This window comes from Hemicordylus capensis, chromosome 4 (assembly GCF_027244095.1).
Source record: "Hemicordylus capensis ecotype Gifberg chromosome 4, rHemCap1.1.pri, whole genome shotgun sequence".
Classification (NCBI taxonomy): Eukaryota; Metazoa; Chordata; class Lepidosauria; order Squamata; family Cordylidae; genus Hemicordylus; species Hemicordylus capensis.
In genome coordinates this window covers 54,779,701-54,802,327 of record NC_069660.1, presented here as the reverse complement: position 1 = coordinate 54,802,327, position 22,627 = coordinate 54,779,701, and the positions used below count along the sequence as shown (strand labels likewise).

Here is a 22,627-nt window from a genome sequence, read left to right as displayed (position 1 = left end):
CAGTACTGAGAAGAGTGGCCTGTCTGCCCTTCTGGCTTGTCTCATACAGAACTAAAAGTAAAGGAACAGACTGGGAAGCTGCACTGAAAGAAGGGATGTCTTGGAGGCTAGCTAGGTATGAATGACCAGAACGGGCTGTACCAAGGGAAGAAGACACCTTCCCTTATTGCCACTGAGTCTACAGTACCCTTGCCCAGCAGCTGCAAAAGGTGATACGTTGTGAGGTGAAGGAGTAAATTTTTCGTACGCCACAACTTGTCATGGGGCCTACTGAACACACTCTTCCTCCCGCTAGAAGAGGAACATAGGGACACAGGAAGCTGCCTTCTACCGAGTCAGACCATTGGTCCATCTCGCTCAGTATTGTCTACCCTGACTGGCAGCAGCTTCTCCAAGGGTGCAGGCAGGAGTATCTCCCAGCCCTATCTTGGTGATGCCAGGGAGGGAACTTGGAACCTTCTGCGTGCAAGCATACAGGGGCTCTTCCCAGAGTGGCCCCATCCCCTAAGGGGAATATCTTAAAGTTCTCACACACTGGCAGCTTGGATGGTGGGTCGGCTTGTTGAGTGAAGAATGCTGTGGAGAACCTAAGCCATGACTTTAGAGAGTTTGGTCAAATAAAATTTCATTTTGAAGCCCAAGTCCCAGAATAGAAGCCAGCCCCCTGCTCAGGACTGTCTCTCTTCCTCTTTTCAAAGCAGGTGGCTGTTCCAGCTTCCTAAATCCATGCCTTGCTTTCCTGTGAGTTAAGCCTTTGTTAGATACACCTGGAATGGCTGAGATGCCTTGTCTCCTTTCCTGTGATGGCCCAGCGTTAATGTCCATCTTCCTCTCATTCCAGAGATGCTGCCTCCACACTTCACCTCCAACTAATCAGATTTCCAATGTAAATTATATTCCCCTTTCCTAAGTAACCTGGTTTTGCTTTAGTAAGGTTTGTTCAGTTCTCTAGTTCTCCCTGGGAAGGAGAGATCTCAAAAGAGTATTGCCTTATGGAAGGGATGCACAAAAAGGGCTTATGGAAAGAAAGATATTCTTCCCCATTCCTCTCTGGTACCAGCTTTGCTTTCTGAGGGATAAGGTGTACAGGCAGCCATTTCCCTTCAACTAAAAATGGAAGCTTCCCAGAGCACAAGAGAGCCAGGTAAAATTTAGTTAGAAATTTCTTTTTTCTTCTTCAAAGTTTGATATTCTTTCCCCATTTGTTTACCTTTTAAAGCCCATAGACATTGATATCCTCTAATAATGACTATTTTACCTTTTTATTACAATCGGACCAGACAGGGAAATTACTTCTACACTCATAATTCTTCCAGTGCTACTGGCGGTTCACATTACCATGTTTTGAATCCGCCTGGGTCAAGGGTTGGGGGTTCCTTTTAAAATGTTTTGGCCTCACAAGTATGAGGGGCAGGTTGGCTCTTTTTGTAGAAGTTTTGGATCAGTCTTGATTTAAGCTGGGAAGTGGGGGCAGCTGTTTGAGGTTATGGAGGTGTAACCTCACAGTATGTTGATGTGGTGTGTGTGTCTACACCCTGCCTTCAACCTCAATTTTCACAAGAGTTCTTCCTTGCCATGTTCATCCTGAAACCTGTTTTGCTAATGTACATAGGAGCTATTTCCCCCCAATTACAAAAGCTAGAGTTGAGGTCTGACTTCCTATTGACTGCAGTCAGGGAGCTGTGGGCTTCCCCTCCCCGCTGACCGCCCAACATTTCACACACCTCTTTGAGGAGCTAGCTGTCACTTCTCTGAATGGAGTCAACACAGGGCCTTAGGAATTCCCTACCATTCCTCAGTGCTCTATTGTGATTTAGCTGGTTTGGACAGATTGGGTCCCCCCCCTCCCCGTAAACATGGAATGGCTAACAATAACAACCACTTACTGTGATTCCAGCAATTCCAATCCCAACAATGCCAACTAAATGAAGCTTCGAGTGAATGAGATGCTCAATTTCATCGATGCAATTCTGTTAGGGACATAAAAGGAGACCCACTTCACTTCCTGGAAACACCTCCCTACCTCCACTAAAGGCCAATTCATACAGCCATCTCATCCTGTGGCAATCACTGGAAAAGTCCAGCCTGCTCCTTCTTCCAGCTGCTTAATTCACCCTCTTTTTCTCGGCAGCTTTTGCCTCTCACTGTGCTGCTGCAATGTCCTTCCCACTTTTGCTTCCTGTACACTGCCCTTGAGCACAGCAGCCACCTGGCAGCACCCTTACCCATAGATAGGTAGGTTTTGCCCTCCGTCCTTGCTTATTTTACTGTTGCTGCATGGAAGCATGCTAAAACTGAGAAGTGATCTAATCGTAAGATGCGCGCAACTCAGCACAGCACCACAAAGATACCTGCTTGAACTTCTGTGATCCTTTAATTTTTGGTATTTGGGCAAATCATGCTATATATACTGTATCAATGTTCAAGCAGATCTCTCCTCACTATGGCTGCACAGGTCTTGATTATGGTAGGTTTTCATAGCCACTCCATCTGGCAGGAGGGGGGGCAAACATGGCATCGAAACCCACTGTCCGCTGTGTAGGCTGCACGGATACTTCCACAGAAGCAAAAGCAGATTAATGCCACAATTTGTCAATGGATGACTGTTTTTTAGTGCTAAAGGAAGCACAAATCTATTCAGACGTCCTGGGAGGGTGCAGGCAAATATCAACAGAGAGAGAGCCAGGCTGCCAATGAATGCCCTCTTTATTAAGCCCTGGTTGTCTCTTGTGGAGGTGTTGTTCAAGTCCATTCAGCTGCCTGTGGCTGGACAGGCAGACAGCTGCTTAAAAGTCAGTCCTACGGGCACACTCCTCAGTGACATCTCAGATGATTAACGAGAAGGGCGGGGTGTGTGTGTGTGTGTGCCAAACGGCCCCTGTCCAGACTGTCTCAATTGGCTACACACACAATACCCCCACCAGTTTCGTTGATTTGCAACTCTCATCCCATTGCAAGGCTATTTTTGCTACTGTGTCAGTATGACATATCTGTCAGAGACACTTACTTTGGATTGTTCCAGGTCTTTTGGACAGGTGGCCTTCACTTGAGCGTCACTGTCTTTCCCACAGCATTGAAGCTAGAGAGACAGAGATAAAGCTTTAAAAAAACAACCCACCAGATGAAAGCATTTTTAAAAGCGGGGGGGGGGGGGGGGATAATTCCAACCCAAAGCTCTCACTTTCCAATTCATACTAAAATCTTACTCCTAGACAAAGCTCTAGAAAGGCTCCAAATATCTGTGTTCCGGCCATATTGCTCAAAGTCTATAGTTCACAGCCATTGCAAGGCCCATGAACCAGTGATGGCTTCCATCAATCCCAAGTGTAGCTTCCTAACTAATTTTTATCAGCTTTGGCTGATACGTCAGCTACACCCATTTCTGTAGGAAACTGACCTTAAAACAGTGGTACATGTGCTGGCAACCTCCAGGCTTGACTACTGTAATGCACTCCACGTGGACTGCCTTTGTACAGTGAGGGAAATAAGTATTTGATCCCCTGCTGATTTTGTCCGTTTGCCCTCTGACACAGAAATGACCAGGCTATAATTGGAATGGTAGGTTTATTGTAGCTGTGAGAGACAGAATAACAACAAACAAACCCTCAAAAGCCCAGTGCCCAAACGTCAGCGATGGATTTGCATTGTAGTGAGGGAAATAAGTATTTGATCCCTTCACAAAAGATGTCTTAGTACTTGGTGGCAAAACCCTTGTTGGCAATCACAGAAGTCAGACGTTTCTTGTAGTTGGCCACCAGGTTTGCACACAACCCAGGAGGGATGTTGTCCCACTCCTCTTTGCAGATCCTCTCCAAGTCAGAAAGGTTTCGAGGCTGATGTTCGGCAACCCGAACCTTCAGCTGCCTCCACAGATTTTCTATGGGATTAAGGTCTGGAGACTGGCTGGGCCACTCCAGGACCTTCATGTGCTTCTTCTTGAGCCACTCCTTTGTTGCCTTGGCTGTGTGTTTTGGGTCATTGTCATGCTGGAATACCCATCCACGACCCATTCTCAATGCCCTGGCTGAGGGAAGGAGGTGCTCACCCAAGATCTGACGGTACATGGTCCCATCCATCGTCCCTTCGATGCAGTGAAGGTGTCCTGTCCCCTTAGCAGAAAAACACCCCCAAAGCATAATGTGTCCACCTCCATGTTTGACGGTGGGGATGGTGTTCTTGGGCTCATAGGCAGCATTCCTCCTCCTCCACACACGGCGAGTTGAGTTGATGCCAAAGAGCTCGATTTTGGTCTCATCTGACCACAACACTTTCACCCAGTTCTCCTCTGGATCATTCAGATGTGCATTGGCAAACTGCAGACGGGCCTGTACATGTGCTGCCTTGAGCAGGGGGACCTTGCGGGCACTGCAAGATTTCAGTCCTTCACGGCGTAGTGTGTTACCAATTGTTTTCTTGGTGACTATGGTTCCAGCTGCCCTGAGATCATTGACAAGTTCCCCCCGTGTAGTTCTGGGCTGCTCTGTCACCGTTCTCATGATCATTGCAACTCCACGAGGTGAGATCTTGCATGGAGCCCCAGACCGAGGGAGATTGACAGTTATTTTGTGTTTCTTCTATTTGCGAGTTATCGTGCCAACTGTAGTCACCTTCTCACCAAGCTGCTTGGCGATAGTCTTGTAGCCCAGTCCAGCCTTGTGCAGGTCTACAACCTTGTCCCTGACATCCTTCAACAGCTCTTTGGTCTTGGGCATGGTGGTGAGTTTGGAAGCTGAGTGATTGCTTGCTTCTATGGACAGGTGTCTTTTATACAGGTACTGTAACAAGCTGGGATTAGGAGCACTCCCTTACAGAGGGTGTTCCTCATCTCAGCTCGTTACCTGCATATAGTGAAAAGACACCTGGGAGCCTGAAATCTTGCTGGTTGATAGGGGATCGAATACTTATTTCCCTCAATACAATGCAAATCCATTGCTGACTTTTGGGCACTGGGCTTTTGAGGGTTTGTTTGTTGTTATTCTGTCTCTCACAGCTACAATAAACCTTCCATTCCAATTATAGCCTGGTCATTTCTGTGTCAGAGGGCAAACGGACAAAATCAGCAGGGGATCAAATACTTATTTCCCTCAGTGTAAGTAGTCCAAAAACTACAGTTGGTGAAGAATGCAGTAGCCAGACTGGTCCCTGGGGTAACCCAAAGAGACCATATAACACTGATCTTAAAAGAAGTGCACTGGCTGCTGAAATTATTTGTTTGTTTGTTTGTTTGTTTATCCATTCATTCATTCATTGATTCAATTTCTAACTACAGTCGCCACCAGACGCACTAGTGGTAGCTGGAGACGGACCACCTCAGATGACCTTAACGTGCAGTGAGGATCATGCAGAAGAAGGCGCTCTCTAAGATAACCTGGACCTAAGCCACCCATATGCTTCTGAGCAAAATATGAAGTTCTGGATATTACCTATAAAGCCCTGAACAGCTCGGGTCCAGGGTATTTTATTTAAGAGAGCGCCTTCTTTTGTCTTGAACCCTCCCACCTATTAAGATAATCTGTGGAGATCCGGTTACGGCTATCACCAGCTCGTTTAGTGGCTACTCGGGGCCGGGCCTTCTCTGTGGCTGCCCCGGGGCTCTGGAATGCACTCCCTGTTAAAATTACAGCTTCTCGATCTCTGGCTGTTTTTTAAAAAAATACTCTTAAGATGCACCTGTTTTCTCAGGGTGTTAATTAATTTTAATTGACTTTATATCCTAATTGTTTAAATCAGTTGATGGGACACGCCCCCCCCCGGTGATTTCATAAGCTTACCTTCCTTAATTTAAATAGCATGAAAACTAAACCGCGACAGTAAAACAATAAAGCGCAGCAGGAGAAGATAACTGCTAGAAACATAATGTACACCCTGGCTTGTTTTCCCCACATTGTCATTTTAGTCAGGAAACAGCTTTAAAATCAGTCTGCAGCAAAAGTCCTCTCTCATTCCACCTTCAACACACTTAAAAAGGAAACCATCTTCTGTCTCCACGCAAGACGCATTTGTTCACCCAGGCTTTTAATTAGATATTGTTTTAATTGTGTTTTAATAGTTTTAACATTTTAAATTTTAATTGTTGAAATCTTTTAATTTTTTTATTGGTTGTTTTTATTGTTTTGTTGTAAATTGCCCAGAGAACTTGCATTTTGGGCGGTATAAAAATGTGTTCAATGAGATAAATAAATAAATAAATAAATAAATAACTGATTTGAAATTTTAAAAGACTACTAAATATGGGATTAATGTTTTTGTGTCGACTAAGGATATAACTGTTTCAAAATGCTGGCATTCGAGCCGGTTCGGAGGCGGGTGCATGTGGTTGCTCTAAGGAGCGAGGAGGGTGTCCTTACCTCCCCCACCGCATTTCCCCCACTGGCATTGCTGCCAAAACCACTGATGCGGGGTGGCTGACTACCTTCTTGCAACCTTGGTCAGCGTAATATCAGAAGTGGCCAGTGTGCGTGTGGCGTGCACATGCGCGCCAGCCACTTCCGGTATTACATTGAACGGGGCGGCAAGAAGGTATTCAGCTGCCCAATGTCAGCGGTTTTGGCAGCAACACCAGCGAGGGAAACGTGGTGGGGGAGGTAAGAACACTCTCCCCACACCTTAAAACAACCACCTCCCACCTCCCAGGAGTGCATGGAACTGGTTCCGTGCACATCCCTAGTGCTCACATGTAAAGTAGAATTTATTAGAGCGGTGCATTGTGTCAGGTCAGACAGACATGTTGGACCCAATATGCCCCCTGTTGGGCATTGTTGGAATGAGTTGAACAACAACAGGAGGACACCCCCCCCCCGCCAATAGTCAGCACTCCAACTAAATTTTCTCCTGTCATTGCTGGACATGCTATTCAGACCTTTCTCCATCCCTCTAACTTCCCACCGTGTGTGGTTCTGAGGGGTTGCATCCCAAAAATTGGGGGTGGAGGAAGAGGGTCAGAGGGTTCCCCATGGGGAGTTGCCCTTATTCCACCTGCCCCCTGCATGCAGCCCTGCAAATCCACCCCCTGAGAGGTTTTCATTTTTTTCACCCTTTAAATCTCAGCCACTGAAAGGCAAGTGGTTTGCCAGCTAACTTTTGCCCTCTTTTGCCACCCAACAGGGTACCGAGAGAGGGAAGGAGAGGATGGGAGAATGGGACGGGTCCAACAAAATGTCAGAGTTCTGATCCAACCAGACTAACAGTTCTGGAGGGTCATATTAGCCCTTCTGAGAATTTCCCTGTTGGGTTGGGTCAGACAGCATCTGACATTTTTCAGCATACACAGTCAGAGATGTTACGAATATTGAGCATTGGTTTCCAATGAAGTTGTTTGTTACTTATACTCCTTGCAATTCCTTACTTAAATTCTTATTGGCTTCAGTAGCACTGGAAATCTGCAAATAAGATCAATTCCAACATCCTTCATTGGTACTAACAAAAAGGCAGATTACAGTTGTGATCTCAGCAGGATCCTTAAATGGGAAGCAAATTCCATTGAAATGAACAAATTTACTTCTAAGTTTTAGTGCTAAATGTATCTCAGATCTGAAAACCCTTTTTAAGTCTTACACCACTAGAAGAAAAGTGGTTAGCTCTGTTTCCTGTAGTTTGCTAAATTTAGCAACTGAACAGAGCTGGATTCATCAAATTCAATTTTAAACAAAGTCAGTTAAACTAAATGAACTCAAGCTCAGCGAAGCAAACTAAAGAAATTACAAAAAAGTTCATGCATAATTCCAATCTGTATGCAAATGAAAACACCCTGTGTTGCTGGGCCTTATCCAGTTCTCGGAGTCTTATCCAGCCAGAGTTGCTGTAGCAGATATTTATGTACTAATGTGAACAGAAGATCTGAAGACACATCTCCACATGAGCTTATTATTGGCTCAGTGTTTTGGTTACACCCATTATTAATGAGACCAATATGAGAGTTAAACTCCCTCTCCCCACATGCCATGATCCTGAACCTAATTTGTCCATCCCCACATTTAGAAAATGAAACCAAGCATGAAAAGGCCAATCACGCACATAACGTAACATGTAGTTTGGCACTGAGGGCCTACCCAAGGACTGAAGTGGTGACAATACAGATACTCACTTCCACTCCAGTTGGTACAAGTTAAGAGTGTCAGACTAGGAGCAGGAGACCTGGGTTCAAATCCTTGCTCAGCAAACTGGGTGATATTGGACCCATCCTAATCTCTCAGACTAACCTAATTCTCAGGGTTGTTGTGAAAATAAAACAGGAGAGAACTGTGTACATTGTCTTTAGCTACTTGAAGGAGGCTTGGGGGAAATGTAAACAAACAGAAACTTTAAAAAGATTAAATCAAGTACCACATCGAACTTTGCCTGCTTCCAAGGGAAGGAGAAAGTCAGGCTATGCAGCTCTCAGGAACAGATTTCTGCAAATGGAAGGGCTTTTGGAGGGAGGGGAGAGATGAAAAAATCCCTCCCCCATCCATGTCTGGTCTGCTGTGCAAAGGAGTCTTCAGTGCAGCAATGTCAATAGCTCCTTGTGGACCTGCAGTTATCCATGGCCCTCCTTTTGTAACAAAAGGGCTTGGGATCATGTCAGCCAGTACCATCATGTCAGAGTAATAACAGGTCACGGAGTCTAGGAGGAAGGCTTTGTACAATACTTAAATTCTAGAATTTTCTATCAGTTCTAGTGCACTTCCATTAAAGTGTGACTTCTAGTGTGTTTGCGTTTCAAAACCAAAGATTCTTCATTCTGGTCATTGTGGGTGAAAAGAGAGGACTAGAAGCCTTTCTCCTTTTGAAATGTCATAAAGGCAACCTCAATGAGCAAAATATCTCAGTTCATATAAGTTACTCACTGCATCGTGGAATTGGATGAGAGTTTTGTTGCCTTTCCCAGCATCAGTGATGTAGTTTTCGTAAGCTTCATTATAGATGCTCTGGACTTCCTGGACAGCCTGCAGACAACCAGACAGACAATCTTAATGAGAAAATGAATGGGAATCATTATGGGTGACAATATGAGGACTGAAAAGAAATGTGTTACTAGGGACGTACTATTGCCCTCCGGATCAAAACACTGAGAGCGACCCGGAGTTGGAGAAACAAACCAGGGATGAATCAAAGAGAGACAGAGCTGTAATAATGGGTGACTTCAATTACCCTCATACAGACTTAGCTTATTCACGTGTGGGTATTGACAGAGAGGCCAGATTTCTAGACATGCTAAATGCCTGTGCCTTAGTCACGGAACTGGTTGGTCATGGAACCAACCAAAGAGAAGGCAACCTTGGACTTAATCCTGAGTGGTGCCCAGGACCTGGTGCAAGATGTCAGAGATGTAGAACCACTGGGGAACAGTGACAATAGTGTGATCCAATTCAGCTTATATATGAGTGGAGCACTGCCAAGGAAGTCCAACAAAGAAGCGTTGGACTTCAGAAGAGGGAACTTCTCAAAAATGAGGGGACTGGTAAAGAAGTTGAAAGGGAAGGTCAGGAGGGTCAAATCACTTCAGAAAGTTTGAAACTTATTTAAAACCATAATAATAGGAGCTCAGTTGGAATGTATACCAAGAAGGAGGAAAGGTACCACCAAGTTCAGGAGGACGCCAGCATGGCTAACAAGGAGAGTCAGGGAAGTTTTAAAGGGGAGCAGTCTTCCTTCAGAAAATGGAAGTCCTGCTCAAATGAAGAGAACAGAAAGGAACATAAACTCTGGCAAAAGAAATGCAAGGAGTCAATAAGGGATGCAAAAAGAAATTTTGAGGAGCATATAGTTAGAGGTGTCAAGGGGAAAGACAACAACTTCTTTAAATATATCAGAAGTAGAAAACCTGCCAGGGAGGTGGTTGGACCCTTAGATGATGAGGGTGTGAAAGGGATTATTGAGGAGGATAAGGAGATTGCAGAGAAGCTGAATGAGTTCTTTGCATCTGTCTTCACAGCGGATAATACTGACCATATACCCTCTCCAGAATTGAGCTTCTCAGGCTTGGAGGCTGAAGAACTGGGCCAATTTGAGGTGATGAGAGGGGATGTTTTAAACTATCTTGAAAAACTAAAAATTAACAAATTGCCAAGGCCAGATAGCATCCACCCAAGAGTTCTGAAGGAACACAAATGTGAAATTGCTGGTCTCTTAGCAAAAATATGTAACTTGTCCCTACAATCAGGCTCTGATTCAGAGGACTGGAAAGTAGCGAATGTAACTCTGATTTTCAAAACGGGATCTGTGGAGGGTGTGTGTGTGTGTGTGTGTGTGTGTGTGTGTGTGTGTGTGTGTCCAGGAAACGACAGGCTGGTTAGCTTAACTTCTCTGCCGGGTAAATTGATGGAAAGCATTCTTAAGGAGAATCATGTTAAACATATGGAATAGGCCTTGCTGAAGGAGAACCACCATGGCTTCTGCAAAGGCAAGTCTTGCTTCATTAACCTTTTGCAGTTTTTTCAGAGTGTCAACAGACATGTTGATAAAGGGGGAAAAATATTTTTTCCAGAAAACAACAAAACCAAAATGTGATCCACCCACCCACCCCGGTTCTTTTCTGTCCCCCCTGCCCAGGCCTTCACATCTGTACTCCATACTGCACACTTTAAAGGGGCTTGCTGAAGGCATTTTGGCTAAGGACACCAAAAACGTGGTGCCAGCACTGACAGCAAACCTGGCTTTGCCACTGAGGGTATACTTGACAGAGCGCCTTGGCCAATTCTCGTTCCCCGGCAAGTTGCACCTCTATGATGCATAAATTTGTTGCATTCACACTTTATGAGTTTAAGGGCACACCTAAATATAGACTGTGTGAAGAGGCCCCCACAAGCACTTCTGGCTTTTCACACTTGGGTAAATATTAGAGCATCCTCTTATATCATGAGATGTTTTTATGGTTCAGACCTCATCTATTTAATTTGCAAGACACCTTTTACTCACCACTTTCTTGCCAATGAAAGCGAAAACTCCTGCAGTGACTTCAGCAGCAAAAATCACCAATAAGCATGTGAAGAACTACAAAAGGAGGGAGAGGCAGGGTGACAGTTTAGCTTCCATGATGTCTTACATCCAACATCAAAACCCTTCACCAAGGTTTGGTCATAAACACATTAAGGACATTGTCACAACCAGAGCTACCTGGGTTAACCCTCTTCTACCCAGGTAGCTCTGGTTGTCTGGGGCATAGGGCCCCTTCCAAGCAGAAGCTCAATTCATGGGTAGCCCAGATTGACTACCCAGGTTAAAAGTGAGGTAGGAGGAGAACAGCCCCCTTCCTACCTCACTTTCTGGGTCTGTGCTTCTGCCGTTTCCAGCACTGCTCCTAGGTGGCCAGCAGCCATGCTTTTCAAACAGTAGGTGGGGAAGAGGGGTCAGGCAGAGCGGAGCTGCTGCAATGCTGAGAGTAGCAGTGGAGCTGTTCATTAAGCTCATTGCAGGCTCCTGAAGGACCCAGTGCGAGATTCTTCCCTCCCATCGAAACTCTGGAACTTGCCACCACACTGCTCATGTGGGTGTGTGAGTGGCAGAGCCCAGAGGAGGTTTCTGTTATGTGTGAGCAGGAAGGTAGCTTATAGTGTAGGTCAAATGTAAGGGATAATAGAGGGATCTGGCTCAGATTAAAGGGCAGCACAGAGAGGAATACAGGAGATGCCTCTAGTACCACGAACAATCCTGGTGCTTACATCTCCCAATGAGCATGGCCTGATCATAAAAGCCATGATCATCAATTTGTTGAATTAATACAAAAGACTCACATGATAACCTACCTCCTTTCCCACTCCCTTCTGAATTTTATAGCAAGATTTGACACTACACAGTGAGGTCATGCACATGAGCAGCCCTACCTAGGTAGGGCTACTTGTGTGCAGTGCCAGGATTGGGCTCGATCCCAGCACTGCCCCACTGGGTAGCCCAAATTTTTTACTTGAGCTTTTACTGAGGTAGAAGAGTGCAAGTGCACCCTTAGTGTACCCTTAGTGTTCCTTAGTGTACCCTTCTATCTTAGTTGCCTGCAGCCCAAGCAGCCACAGAGCTGGGTGCCTAGAGTGCCCAACAGTGGAGAAATCCCCATTGTACCATGGCCCTCACACCATGGGATTTCTGGAGGCTGGGCTGTGTTTCTGTGGCCTCCAGGTGGCTGCGCCGCTCCCAGCAGTGCGGCTCGTCTGGGTGCATGAGCAGCGCTTGACCAGATTGTCTAGGGGGAAGGTAGGTGTGGTCCTGCCTTCCCCCCCAGCCCTCCGCACCCAGGGTAACAAGGTTGAGTGAACAACTTTTATGTGCATTTACAGTAAATCAATTACTTACTGCTCCAAGCAGGCACTGAGATTCCCGTGCAGCTCCACAACATCCAAAAAATCCCACTGTAATCATCAATACACCGGCTCCTATCAGCACATATAGTCCTAGAGGAGAAAGCAGAGATCAGAAGGTTGGAGGACACGGATGCAAAGATAGCACAAGTCTCCTCTTTGTGTCCTCATAATCTACTACCTGTGAATTAGGATGGTTCTCATCTGCCTTCCACCCCTTCCAAAACAACACTGGTCCATCCATTCTGTTTTTGCCACCAGAAAGGCCAATAATGCAACACTCTACAAGAGTTTATTATTTAATGTATGTATGTATGTATGTATGTGTGTATGTATTACATTTCTGCCCCGCTGTTCTTCCAAGGAGCCCAGAGTAGTGTACATGGTTATGTTTATCCTCACAACAGCCCTGTGAGGTAAGTTAGGTTGAGAGATACATGACTGGTCCAGAGTCTCCCAGTAAGCTTCACTGCTGATGGGGATTTGAACACGAGTCTTCCTGGTCCTAGTCCAACACTCTAAGGTTCCTGCAATGAATACAATATTAAAAACAGTTTGCCTGGAAGGAATGTGTTTTATAGCTGCTTCCCTCATAAACACAAAGTAATTTTTTATATAGATTTAACTAAAGGTTTATTCAGAAGCAACTCCCTTTTCTCCTCCTTTCCCTCCCTTCTCCTTTCTGACTCCATCCCCCCTCCATTCTCTACAGGATGTCCAATGGGACAAACTTCTAAATAACAAGACATAAAAGATTACTAGATAGAATACAAAACATCCCTCCCCTTTATAACAACCAGAATTGGATTGATTTAAAATTCAGTGAAAGTCTTGAAGTCTTTTAGGTAGTCTCCTGTCAACCGCACTTCTCCTAATTCCTGGGTTCTCTGGCACAGAAGCTGTTAGTGGTGTTTTTTCTGGTACCGAGGATTGTCCATCACTTCATCAGCCTCATCTGCAAGGTCAAAACTGGAGGCAAGATCAAATTCCTCTCCAGTTTCTCTCCTGAGATCAGACACGTTTCTCAAAGTATGCATATTTGAAAGTCTCAAACTGTTCCAGGTCTTTCCATTATCCAATATGACAGAATCTCCTCAGATTTCAATTATTTGCTTTGGTCCAGAATATTGGGAACCATTCCTTTCTCACTTTATAAGGCAGCTGTAATCGAACAGTCTCCCACCAGAAATGTTCACTGTTTCACACCCGAATCTCTGCATCCTCAGGGTGAGATGGCATGGAAAACCCTATCAATTGTTGCCACTGGGTAAATCTGGTGGTAGCTTTGCATCCTCTCAGCAGTTCAAAAGGCGATTTTCCTCTAGCAGAATGAGGCGTAGTTTGATAAGCAAATAGAGGATGATGTATTGCCTCTTTCCCGGATTGTTGTTGCATAGTAGCCAGATGTACTTATTTATTTATTGCATTGTTGTACCGCCCCTCCCAATTTGGCCCAGGACGGTTTCTTTCACTAATCTGCTCATTCTTGCCATCAAGCCATTCCCTCAAGGATGGTACAAAGAAAGGGTCTTGTGTTTTATCCCGTGTTTATGCAAGTATTATTCCATTTCAAATGAGATTGAAAATGTGTGTCCACAGCTGGCCACCAAAAACCTTCTCTGATTTGCCTTTTAGTCAGGCTCATGCCCAGGTAACCTTCATGGGCAATTTTGATAATTTTTGCTTGAAAGGAGGTTGGCACCACCAAATGATCAATGATCAGCACCAACTCATTGAGAAGAGACAGCTCACTTGCTAAGTGCATGTATTGATTGATTGATTGATTGATTGATATACTGCTCTTCCAAAAATGGCTCAGGGCAGTTTACATCTAAATAAAAACAATTAAAATCAATTAATTAAAACAAAACTAAGTCAATTAAACCATTAAAACATGTAAACATTAAAAACATTAAAATCATTAACATTAAAATAATTTAAAACCAACATTAAAAATTTAAAACCATAAATCTAATTAAAAGCCTGGGTGAATAAATGTGTCTTCAGTGCCTTTTAAGAAGTTGCCAGAGATGGGGAGCGCATTCCAAAGTCCAGGGGCAGCAACAGAGAAGGACTGTTCCCGAGTAGCCACCAAATGAGTTGGTTGAAGATGTTCAGGTACCTTGTTTTTGTGTGGACATCCATTAGTTATGTAAGGTTTAAGTTCTGTAAGCACTTGATCAGCAATGAAGGCTGCTTTCCATTCAGAAGACATGATCACTCCATGAGTGGATGAAGCTATTTCTGTTATTACTACTCCTTCATTCCTTGTCTTCTGGGATCTCCTCTTGGCCTGGAAGTGGAAGTTGAGACAAACAATCTGCAGCTGTATTTCGAAGACCTGGAAGAATTCAATATCCATAATTCTGGTGACCCATTTGGCTATTCTTAGGGTTGCTCAACTTGATTCCCTAGTAGTGAATAAAGCAGATAGGGGTTTATGGTCTGGTTATAGAGTGAATTTTCTGCCCCACAAGTAAGTCCTGAAGTGCTTCACCACCCAGAAATATGCTAGAGCTTCTTTTTCAATGGCAGAATACATCTCCTCCAAAGCAGTAAGCACTCCGGAAGCAAAGGCAACTGTAACATCCTTGTCCCCTTCTGGCTGGGTCAAGACAGCACCCAAACCATATTCAGAAGCATCAGTAGTTACGTGTGTGTCTGTTGGCGTAAAAAGAAGTGAGAGCAGGGCTGTCTGCAATGGCCAATTTGATAGTCTGAAAACTAGCCTTGTAGGATTTATCCCAGTTAAATGGTACATTATTTTTAAGTAGACAACACGATGGAGTAACTTTGGAGGCAATTTGTCTAACATATTTAGAATAATACCCCCAGAGTCCTAAAAATGATTGAAGTGCATCCTTGTTGCGTGGCTCTGGTGCTTCCCGAATAGGCTTTCACCAAGTCTGTTTTGGAATGTACACCACTCTGAGATATTGTGTGTCCCAAGTACATCTTTGAGTGAGTGCAAAACTGGCATTTATCTGCAGAGATAGTATGTCCATGTTGTCAGAGTTTTAAGATTTCTGTCAGGTTAGCATCATGTTCTGCAATGGTTTTGCCACACAATAAAATGTGATCCTGAAAGTATGTGATGCCATCTGTAGTCCCAAAAATTTCAGGCATCATTCTTTGAAATACCAAAGCTGCAGAGGCTAATCCAAAGGGCAGTCTTTTGTATTGAAGAAGACCCTCAGGAGTAAAGAAGGCTGTGTATTTGTGAGAACCTTTGAGCAGAGGAATTAGATGATAGTCTGAAGAAAAGTCTAAAGCTCTGAACAGTGAGGCCTCTTTCAGAGTAAGCAGCATTTCATTGAAATTGGGTAATGGATGACAATCCACTAGCATGCTGGAGTTCACATCTTTTAAATCTATGCACATTCAAAGTGTACAATTTGATTTCCACACAAGAACAATGGGAGAGACCCATTCTGAGGAATCATCTGGCTCTATGATGTAAGCATGCTGTAGTCTTACTACAAGTGGTTGGCACAATGCTATGGGTGCGTTCCTCACTTTGTGTTGTACAGGTATTGCATTTGCCTTCACCTGAATTTTATGCTTGAATGTTTGGCAGTGCCAGGAGCATCAGCAAGAACATCTAAGAAATCAGCAATCATATCAGCATATGGATGCTCATTATCTGTAATATGGGTTCCGTGCTATTTGGGTCTAATACTACCCATAGATCTTTCTGATGTTTCCAGCCCAATACTGAGACTCTTTTTTGTGACACATACCCTTTCCATTCTGCAGTACGACCTTTGTATTCCAGGATAGCAGTGAGGTGTCCAAATATGGCAATAGGGGAATTTCTATATCCCCATCAGTGGATGTCTGAAGGCTGCAAGTGCAGACCTGATGCAGTAAGGAATTTCTTGTAAAGCAGATGAGAAAAAATAGTGTATGGAGAACCAGAACCAGAATCTGCACTTCATGGCCATTAAGTTTAACTTGACAATGTGGAGAAGCAGGCTCTAAGTCTGTCACACTCAAAACTCTGTAAGGAAGTGGTTCATCTGTCTCATCTTGATCATATAGTGAATCAGTAATGGCTGCAAATCTTAGCAAAGTGTCCCCATTTTTTGCAAGAGACCTTCCGTCCAGGAGAGTGAGCAAAATTGGCTTTGTGGGCAGAGTTCCCACATTGGGAGCTCCTCCTTTCTTGTGCTGCCACTTTCTGCGGCAGTGCCATATGAGAAGGCTGGGTTTGGAAGGATTTGGACTGAACAAACTGGATTTCAGGAGGTTGGTTTTGGAGTACCAAAGATAATGATTTGGCACAGTGAAGAGCATTTTCTACCCTCCTAACCATCTCTATAAAAAAGCCACAGAACCAGCAAAAAACCCAGCAGAAATAGATGCAAAAAAGTGCCACATGGTGCTCTGCAGGTCTGTAATTGTCCAGTGATCCTCCTCAACCCCCCAATTTTGGGGATTTTCCTAAAAATTTTTTTTAAAAACCCACAGAAGAGCCAAAAAATGGCTCCTTCAAACAAAATGGTGGTCGGAAATGACCTCGGAGGCCATTTCCAGCAATCTAGCAAACACGGATACGTGGGTATTAATCATTTGTATGCCCGTGAATGCCAAGTTTGGGTGGCTGTTTGTAGACCACAGATATGTGAAATCACAAATAGCAGAACCAGATATAGCATGGTCCTCCTGTACTCAGCAGCTGACAGGGCAGGGCGAGCGCTCCACAAACCTGGTTTTAAAGATTGTGAGTAGCCGTGGTGCAGTGCCGTACCACGGTTACTCACAAGTAGATGCCCAGAGGGGAGGCAAAAAGTCATCTCCTGGCTCCGAGGGTCTCCCTAGTATGCACTGCATGCTCGCGCAGGGCATACTGTAGCTTCCGGGGGCCACATGGCCCCCTGAGCTCCCCAGCCCCCACCAGCTCCATCACAGAGCTGGCAATCATGTGGGTGGCCAATCCGGCCACCCAGGGCTCCCTCCCTGATCATCTGCAGGGAGAGCGGGCTTAGCCTGCTCTCCCCGCTCTGCTGCACAAACCGGGTCTCACTGATCATGAGACCTGGCTCCACATGTGAGAATAAGATTGTTCTTAATTCTGAAACTTCTCCAGTTGCTTTTATGCTGAAACATAAATACAAAAGAAGCAGGGATGTTAGCTTCTAATAAATACGTAGTTGTGCCACATTTGCCAGATATTTCTTGAAAGGTGGAAAGAGGAGATGGCAAAACCCAAAAAAGTGAACTCTAGGGACAAAGCATCAATCATGAAAATATTTACTACATAGAAATAAAGGATCAAAACACATATTGTGACAGTATTACAATGAGTGGCCCCAAACCATTTGTTCACAATAGGCAAGGGCCAAACTGCTGGAGTGTAGGACTAAAACAAAGCAACAGGAGCCCACAAGACTCTTAACTGATGGTCTTGGAGAAACACAGGGACTTAAAAATGGATGGGTCTATAGCTCAATGGTTGAGTACCTGTTCTGTATTCAGAAGCCCCAAAATTCAGTCTCTGCTACCTCCAGGTAGGCCTGAAAAAGACTCTTGCCTGAAACCCTGAAGGAGATTTGACTCCTAACAAACAAATAGTAAAGGGGAGCAGATGCACACCCTCACTAATCCTAAGTAGACTCCAAAAGTTAACTACAAGCAGGTTAACTCTCTGCCCAGGCCAATCTGCTCTCAGAGTTAACCGCCTTGTCTTCCCCTCCTTCCACAAAAAGGATAGCAGTCAGCTAATGTGCCAATTAGCTAAACAGGAAGAACATAGGAAGCTGCCATATCCTTAGTCAGACCATTGGTCTAGCTAGCTCAGTATTGTCTTAACAGACTGTTAGTGGCTTCAGGCAGGAATCTCTCCAAGCCCTATCTTGGAGAAGCCAGGGAGGGAATTTGAAACCTTCTGTTCTTCTCAGAGCAGCTCCATCCCCTGAGGGGAATATCTTACAGTGCTCACACTTCTAGTCTCCCTTTCATATGCAACCAGGATGGACCCTGCTTAGCTAAGGGGTCAAGTGCTTGCTACCACAAGACCAGTTCTCCTCTCCATAGATAAGGCTTGCGGGGGGGGGATTGCTCCCCCCCCCGCCACACACACACACACACACACACACACACACACACACACACACACACGGTTGAGCAAGCAATACGAACCTAAGAGATGCACCCATCAAGAGTACTGATTAGATTACTGGACCTTTCCGTTTATGCAGAGGCCCCTTCTCACCTCTATGCACTCTGTTTTCATGACAAAAGCCTTGGCATACCTCGGGCAATTCCTGCATTGTTACCCATAGGAAGGAAGACAAGTAACAATGGGATTCCTGCTGGTGCCTCCCAACACACCTGTCAGACAGCAATGGTCAATTGGAATTTGCCCCCAGGATATGTATTTGGGTATAAGGACCCCCAATTACATGATCCAGTGTGCTCCCTTGTATGCCTCACTTGAGTGTTCCCTCGTGCCTCTCATTTGGGACTCCACTGTGTGTTCTACACACCAGAAACCTTAGGGTTACCAATAGCTTCTTGGGCGATTTACTGTCTACCGACCACCACACAAAGCAGTGTTCAGTGCCATTTCCCAGATCAGCTTTCTCGCTCAGCCTGATCATCAGCCCAGTCTTCCTCGCTAACCTGGGAAGCTGGGTCCAAGGAGGAAGCACCTCCTGGAATCACCTCCAATGACTAAGCCCTCCAACCTTCTTGCACCCACCTTGGCCTGGCCTGGCCTGTTTCTGAGGAATGAAGTTCATCGGTGGTCCCCAGAGCAGGTGATATGAGCCTTCACCCCTCCTTAGGCCCCAAATCTATCTCTGTTCCCCTTTCTTAGATCCACCCCCCAATTCTCTAAAAAGCCTCTTTCTCTTGCCCGCCTGGGAACTTACATAATTAGGACTCTAAGCTAAAACACCTCTTTGCAGTTAAATGTTTGATTGATGGATTGATTTCTATACTGCCCTTCCAAAAATGGCTCAGGGCAGTTTACATTAAAATAAAAACAACTACAATCAATTAACTGTTAAAATCAGAAACTATAAAAAAAACCATAAAATCATTAACAATTAAAACCAGGAAAACCAGGCCAAATGTTTACAGTGTAAAAAACAGTTTAAACAGTTTTTGATAGTACTATTGCTTTAACCACACATTTCTTTCCTCTGTACCCCTCCCTACAATATATATCTTCTTTTTATTTTGAAACTTAAATCTTGTCACAAAGTCCAGTCATTTCCTGAGTCCTAAACTTTGCGCAAATTAAAACTTATGTGAAGCCAATTTCCCCACGTGAGCCCAAAAGGTAGATTTTGCGGTGTTCACCAATTACCCCCGGAGCAGTTTCACTAATAGTATGAAGGCAGGCAAGTGCAAAAATGGCCCTGAAGCATGACTGTCGTCTTTAGAGTGCTGAGATGCAAAGCCAGAACTGCTCCACTGGAGGGCAGAACAAACCCTTCAGACTCCCACTATTCCAGAGAAGAGATTATGTTCAAGCCTTTTTATTATACTTAAAATGTTTATCATTTCTTCTCTCTCTCTCTCTCTCTCTCTCTCTCTCTCTCTCTCTCTCTCTCTCTCTCTCTCTCACACACACACACACACACACACACACACACACACACACACACACACACTCAGGTACAAGCCTTTCTCGGTGTCTCTCTGCTACCTGGCATTCATTTAAAGCAGATATTTCAGGAACTAAATGTGCACCTGAACCTCCAAAGCATGCACTGCTGCTGATGCAGAATCCTTTTTGTATGAAGCTGCGTGAAGTGGCAGAGAAGCAGGTACAGACCTGCTCTCCTCACTTTTAAAGGAGCCGAATTGTGCTTCAAATGTGCATCCCTATAAGATGCATCATCCCAGCCTCTGGAGATCTGCGCTGCTTGGAGCAGCACGTATCATATGGGAGCATGAGCCACACTCCCAGCAGCATTGCCTTGATCGTCTGGGGGGTGGGGTGGGGGGGAGGTAGGCTCTGCGCAGCCTTCCACCCACCCACCCACCACCTGTCCGGTCGTGTGAACTGGCTTTATGTGTCATTGGACCATGAAACTCAAATAAGAACATAAGAACAGCCTTGCTGGATCAGGCCCAAGGCCCATCTAGTCTAGCATCCTCTTTCGCACAGTAGCCCACCAGATGCCACTGGAAGCCACAGGCAAGAGTTGAGGGCATGTCCTCTCTCCTGCTGTTACTCCCCTGCAACTGGTACTCAGAGGCATCCTGCTGGAGGTGGCCTTTAGCCCTCCAGCTAGTAGCCGATGATAGACCTCTCATCCATGAAGTTATCCAAACCCCTCTTAAAGCCATCCAGGTTGTTGGCTGTCACCACATCTCATGGCAGAGAATTCCACAAGTAATGCTTCCGGGTAGTAAACATTTAGCCAGACTAGTGTGACCTATTAGTTTTCATGGCCCTATATTTGATCTGTAGGACTTTTGGTTGTAGAAAAGTATCCTTGTTCTTCCTAGTAACTCTTCCTGTCTCCTGTAGGGTTCATAATAGTGATGTGTCTCCACAAAGACCACTCCCACAATTTGGTATTTGAAACTGGGATATTAAGCACCACATTTCTTTCATTTTCTCTCACTGGATTTACAAGTTTAAAATTTACTCATTTGAACACAACTATGAGACACATTTCAACTTTCCTTGACTGGAAGGTTTTTCTACCACTCTGCTTTAACGCAAAACACTGCGTCTTCTCTTGTAAAAATATTTGTGATGAAAATCATTTTCATCTATTGGTGTCCATATCCCATTGCAATTTTGATGTCAAAAGTAATACACTGGCTTATTACTAATTACACAGGCTTATTACTAAATACACAAACTCGTAAAACAATCTAAAAATGAAATGTTTAAAATTAGGAAGGTGGCATATATTTTATACCTGTGTCTTAATTTGCATATTTATCTTAATTTGCATATTCTGTTTTGGGCTCATGGTGAGTGATATAGAAGGCTAGTAGCCCTGTTTACAGTGGGTTATGCTACTGGAATATTTCACTTGGAGAGGAAATCCGTCATTATATCATTTGTTTCAAAGTTTTAAAATCCAGGGGACAACTACACATTACACCCAAACATATTTATTTATTTATTTGATTTATATTCCGCCCTTCCTAAAGTCGCTCAGGGAGGTTTACACAAAAATAAAAAATACATAACAATTACAGTTAAAAAAATAAATACAGATTAAAATGTTTAATCTACTCACATATGGAGTGCACATTTTAAGTTTTTAAAAATGAAGAGCAGGGTTGGGAGAGGGAAACTTTAGAGCTGTGCCAAGGAGAGGAGGGGTGCACCTCTTTCCCCAGCACCGCTCTAGTCCATAGCTGCTACCATTAAAAATAAAATAAAATTGTGTCAGGGCTCAATTGCATGCATTTGTGGGTAATGTGTAATTAGCTCCCAGGGCTGGTTTGGATAATATGTTCCAGAAATTGTGCCCACAAAGAATTAGAGACATTAACAAGCATCTCTTGCTCTCCCTCTTAACATGCATTCCCCATCTCCTATCCTAACCATGTGTGGGGAGATAGCTAATCCAAACTGCCCCCTCAGACATGATCTAAAGACGTTCACATCCCTAACTGCATGTGAGTGATGTCAGCTCAGATATATGATCTGAACCAACTTACAGTCTTTGGCCATTAGGGGTTAGAGCAGGGCTGTACAACTCAAATGCCCTAGTGGGCCGGAACCATCAACAACTTGGTGTGCAGGGGCCGAGGTCAATTTTTAGCACATTACATTCAAATTAAAAATATTATTAGTTACTTGTGGATCTATTCCCCCTGTCAATTGACCCATAGTTTTAAACAAGGATAGTGGCCAGAAAATGGGTCCTGTCCCTGCTCATCAATGGGGCCCCTGGAATGCATGCCAGCCCCCCAAACAAATGCAAAATCTTCTCCTCTCCCTAAATTGCCATTGCTTTCAGGCTGCAATCCTAGGCATGCTTATATAGGAGCAAGCCTCACTGGGCACACCATGGAGCATATTTCTGAGAAAACATGCACAGAATGGTGCTATAAAGCAGTTCCCAATTCCTGTGTTGCTGCAGGATACCTGAGGGCCAGTCCCTGCGGGCTGAATCCGGCCCCCGGGCCTTATGTTGTGCAGGCCTGGGTTAGAGACTGAAGGAAAGAGGATGGATATGTTCTGATGATCTCGGTCTCAGCTAATGTGATTTGTGAGCCGTGGTGTGAGTTCTTAGTTCTTTTTCTTCTTCCCAGAATTGCTGGGAGCTACATGGCTCCTGGCAGCAAACCCACCTCCAGAGCTCACCTTTTAAAGGGGTTTAAGTGAGCAAGTGCTCCCTTAGCCCCATTTTCTTGATTGTCTGCCAGCCCCA

At 44.6% G+C, this 22,627-nt stretch overlaps 1 protein-coding gene across 2 annotated transcripts in view; it reads right to left on the bottom strand.

The window, feature by feature from the left end:
* TSPAN2 (tetraspanin 2) overlaps positions 1 to 22,627 on the bottom strand; it is a 103,131-nt gene that overhangs the window by 7,038 nt on the left and 73,466 nt on the right. Inside the window, exons 3-7 of one of the 2 annotated variants that reach the window (XM_053248926.1) lie at positions 12,265 to 12,362; positions 10,897 to 10,971; positions 8,826 to 8,924; positions 3,008 to 3,079; positions 1,887 to 1,970 (exon numbers count right to left, since the gene is read on the bottom strand). In XM_053248926.1, coding sequence (XP_053104901.1) covers positions 1,887 to 1,970; positions 3,008 to 3,079; positions 8,826 to 8,924; positions 10,897 to 10,971; positions 12,265 to 12,362 — 428 coding nt within the window. The remainder of the gene's footprint in view (positions 1 to 1,886; positions 1,971 to 3,007; positions 3,080 to 8,825; positions 8,925 to 10,896; positions 10,972 to 12,264; positions 12,363 to 22,627) is intronic. The other variant, XM_053248927.1, reaches the window with a different exon arrangement.